At 42.0% G+C, this 4471-nt stretch overlaps 1 protein-coding gene across 1 annotated transcript; it reads left to right on the forward strand.

Annotated features, from left to right (window-relative positions):
* Positions 1–221: 221 nt before the first annotated feature.
* LOC125530908 (50S ribosomal protein L13-like) lies at positions 222–4103 on the forward strand. The gene is made up of 5 exons (XM_048695324.1): positions 222–393; positions 2432–2503; positions 2593–2759; positions 2869–2980; positions 3587–4103. The coding sequence occupies exons 1-5, from the start codon at positions 253–255 to the stop codon at positions 3800–3802; spliced, it is 708 nt and encodes a 235-aa protein (XP_048551281.1). The 5' UTR covers positions 222–252; the 3' UTR covers positions 3803–4103.
* The last annotated feature ends 368 nt before the right edge of the window (positions 4104–4471 follow it).

The raw sequence follows: 4471 nt of genomic DNA on the forward strand, positions 1-4471 counted from the left end.
TAACTTGATTGGGACCTACTGTGCACGCGCAAATCAAATCAAACATTCATTGTTGGCTACTGTGAACGATTCGAATACTTATTCATTATTCTCGGTTGCTAGCATTAATCCAGGGCAAATCAAGCCAACTGCTACCCATGACTAATCTGATATACAGTACTTAATTTTCTTGAGTGTTTTTATCCCATCGTGTTATTGTTTACATTTTGCAAGCCAAGTCACGAGTGCAGATAATTACGTGCATATTACAAAATGGCTCAACAAGATAAGGAGGTACAGGGAAAATGGAATACCACAACAGCCAGTGCATTTCTCATCACTAGCGGCATCTTTATCATGAGCGGCGGTACAATCAGGCTCTCTGTCTCTAACTATCTAAGCTCAACGAACAAGGTTAGGCATGACACTGGCCGTATAGTATCATGCTAATTAATTGTGTTATTACTAGGTCAATTCATCTCAAGTAATTCTGGATTTGAACATGAGTCTTTTAACCACTGATTAATTGTAAGATTAATGACCTCACAATGTTTGATCATATATCATATTTTTCTTCAGCTCAACTTGAGCTGTACCAAGCAAATTTCTTTACACAGATCTGACCAAATTCACAACTTAAATCATATTGTTCTTCAGCTCAACCTGAGTTGTATCACTCCGTCCGAAAAAGCTTGTCCCTCAAATGGATGTATCTAGCACTAACTTGGTGCTAGATACATCCATTTGAGGAACAAGCTTGGGGCAAGCTTTTTCGGACGGAGTGAGTACAAAGGAAGTTTCTTTACACAAACACTGACCAAATTTACAACTTAAATCTATGAGAGAACACATACTAAACCGCAAAATCGCGAGACAACCAGACCAGTCCCTTGTTGATGTTGGCATCGTAGTCCTCATGTACCGTCGCCTCTGCTTCAACCAGGAGGTGGGTACTCTTGACACCATCCGGCTGCTGCTATGCCTGCTACATGACCAATAACAAGCAGTCACTACTCACTAACATTAACACAGCAACATGGCTTCCCGTGAACAAGACAGGAAACCAATGTGGTTCTTCTGACGAGAGCTTCCGTTCCTCACAATTAGTACATCAACAAATACTGCCAGCTTCATTGGGATAATAAGCTTCTGGTTACCTTTCCGGAGCTAAGCTTATAAATGCTTCTGGTTAAAGAAAGGGAAAATGATAATACTATGCGCACAAGAAGAGAATCAGAACCGTCGAGGAGTTGTAAATATTTTGCCCAAGTGATCTGTTGGTGATTGTCTTGCAGTGCTGGTACTTTGTGTTGTGTTCTGAGAAGAAACAGAACAGATGGTAACTGGATTCTTGGAGATCCTTGCTGTTAAGTGCAGACAGTTTTACACTGACGAAAGATTAGTATCATAGTTGCAGTCTATGCTTGCTTGTGGCAAACCAAATTCAACAGCTCTAACATTTACCTAAAGCTCATTGCAAGCATTGGAAGCAACCACAGCAATCTCTCCAATTCAAAATTCCGTTAACAAACACACACTACAGGAAACACAAGGGTTCCTCAAACTGGTGAGAACATTCATAGGTTCTAGCTGAGAAGTTATCATCAAGATTCAGCAAGGATCAGACCTGTACCTTGACGACCGGCTTCTTGCCCTCCTCCCTTGCGGATTCTTGTCCTCCTCATCCTCCAACCTCTTGCCCTCGTCTACCTCCAGATTCTTGTCCTCCTCCTCTGCCGACTTCTGTGAAATGATTTCATACTCCCTCCGTCCCAAAATAAGTGTCTCAACTTTGTACTAACTTTAGTCTCAACTTTGTAATAACTTTAGTACAAAGTTATACTAAGGTTGAGACACTTATTTTGGGACGAAGGGAGTATATCGTACTCTGAAGTTAAAATGAGATATTAGTTTGTTAGTGCACTCATTTCACCACTGAATTCGCAGTACATGTAGTAACTTGTTCATGGAAAGGTGCATTCTTTGATTTTTCGTTAGGGCATTCTTTGATTGTTTGTTAGTGCACTCATTTCACCACTGAATTCGCAGTACATATTTAGTAACTTGTTCATGGAAAGGTGCAAAATATGTTACCTAACTTCCATATATTGTTTTGGAAGAGTATGTTATTGTTGGTCAAAGATTATATTGGATTGACAGAAAGAAGCTGCAACCCTTTGATCCTCCCTGAAAAACGAAAGTAGCCTGCAGTTGAAATCCTCTAATAACTACCCAGTACGAATCTTTCTTGCATCCAGCTATAGTTTGGCTCTCACTGAAAAATGAAACTAACATTGCAATTGAAATCCTGAAATAACTCTACCCAGTATGAATCTTTCCTGCATCCAGCCTATAGTTTGAACAGCATGAATGCAGTATTCAAACCATGGTGCCAATATGTGAATTACTAGCACAGTGGTACTAACACATGTTTCTTTTTTGAACTGCGCAGAAAGCACTTGCAGGGTTGAGGAGAATTGATTTAGAAGGGTTGCGGTGGCGTGTTTTTGATGCAAAGGGCCAGGTCAGAATTCTTCTGTTTGTTTCAGTTATGAGGATTTGCCCAGGTCAAAATATTTGGTTATGCAGTAAGTTGCTTTGTCTATGTGATAGGTACTTGGACGGTTGGCATCCCAAATAGCTGTTGTGCTTCAAGGCAAGGACAAGCCAACCTATGCACCTCATGTGGAAGCTGGAGACATGTGTATTGTTCTTAATGCGAAAGATATCTGTGTTACAGGAAGAAAAATGACTGACAAAATTTACTACTGGCATACAGGGTTAGTAATTCTAGCAAATACTTTTTTATACCTTATTTGGTATGATGGTATCATTATATTAAGTTTCTTCTGTCATAGTTTCATGTGCATTTTGCCATTTCCCCAATAGGTATATTGGCCATCTCAAGGAAAGAAAGCTCAAGGACCAGATGGCAAAAGACCCAACTGAAGTGATCCGTAAAGCTGTCATGCGCATGCTTCCCCGCAATAAATTGCGTGATGTAAGTGAAATTTCATTTCTATTTGTTTATAAGGATTGGTCATAGGTTCATCTTTTTTTCTGGTTCAAGATTATATGCTAGCTTTAATTGCTACCAGAATACTCTGTAAGTTGGATTTCTGTATGCATATTCGTGTTGAATCTTCTACTCCCTCCATTCCAAATTAGTTGACTTGGATTTATCTAGATACGGATGTATCTAACACTAAAACATGTCTAGATATATCCGTATCTAGACAAATCTAAGTCAACTAATTTGGAACGGAGGGAGTACGTATTAACTAGAATAACAGTTACCCTGTTATAGACCGTGCACTTTTACCATGCGCCATGAACTGGTGATAATGCTATTGTTCTTATTATACGCTGAGCCATGACATGTCAGTCTGTATAACATAAGCAAAAGTCAAGAGAGAAGTTCGCCCATATGCACTATGTTACTCGTGTCTAGTTTGCGTGGTAAGTTTACGAAGTTAACCAATCTGTTCATGGTGCATGATCAGATTTTTTTTAATTATTTCTGAAGTTCGTTTTGAAATTACCATTTAACACGCACTAGTTTTATGATGGTATACTCAGTTAACACCTCCTGCTTTTGACTCTCCAGGATAGGGATCGTAAGCTGAGGATATTTGCTGAAGGCGAGCATCCGTTTCACGACCGGCCTCTCGAGCCTTTCGTCATGCCGCCACGGCAAGTGCGTGAGATGCGCCCCCGGGCAAGACGTGCGATGATAAGGGCACAGAAGAAGGATCAGGACAGGGAAGCTAAGAAAGCCGAGGGAGAAGCAGCTAAGAATGGCAAAGCTGCGGTCGCTGCATAAGTCACCTTCGCTGCAAAGATGATTCGCGCCACTACGGATCTACCCAATGCACTTTCTGAATGATGACCTGTGTCTCTCTTTTCTCTTTGACATGTAGTCTTTCGTGTTGAATCTTCGTAGACAGGGTGCACTAGAATCTTATCAAGCTTTGGTAAGGCAGCAAGATTGCTGAGAAGCCTGTTGAGTTGAGTTGAGAGGCACTAAACCTGGAAACGCTCAACTCCTCATTCTGAATTTCCTTTTCGATCCTAAACTTGTCAGTGTAATTTTGTATTGCGAATAAAACTCAGTGCATTATGCAGAACAGTGTAGGTCCACATTCGTATCTTGGTCTGGAGCTTGTGCTTCTGTACAAGTAGCAGAAGCAAGAGAGTTTGGATGCGATTTTTTGGATCCATTCTGGTAGGAGGACGTGCCAGGGAAGGGGGCAGGCCATACATGTTTGCCTGTTCCCGAAGCAGGAGGCCTTCAAATCCGCGGCGAGCATCGTGCCACAAACTGGGCCCGCCCGCCCGCAGCTGGGCCGGCCTCGCGCCCGCGTGTTCGTGCTCTGCTCGCGGCACGTGCACAAACCTGCCTCGGTGACTCCTGTAACCACAGGACACGACTGCTACCACACAGCCGCAGGCGACGGCGGAGGATCATGGATCATTTTTCGTCTTCTCCTCC

Source organism: Triticum urartu, unplaced genomic scaffold (assembly GCF_003073215.2).
Source record: "Triticum urartu cultivar G1812 unplaced genomic scaffold, Tu2.1 TuUngrouped_contig_6648, whole genome shotgun sequence".
Lineage (NCBI taxonomy): Eukaryota > Viridiplantae > Streptophyta > Magnoliopsida > Poales > Poaceae > Triticum > Triticum urartu.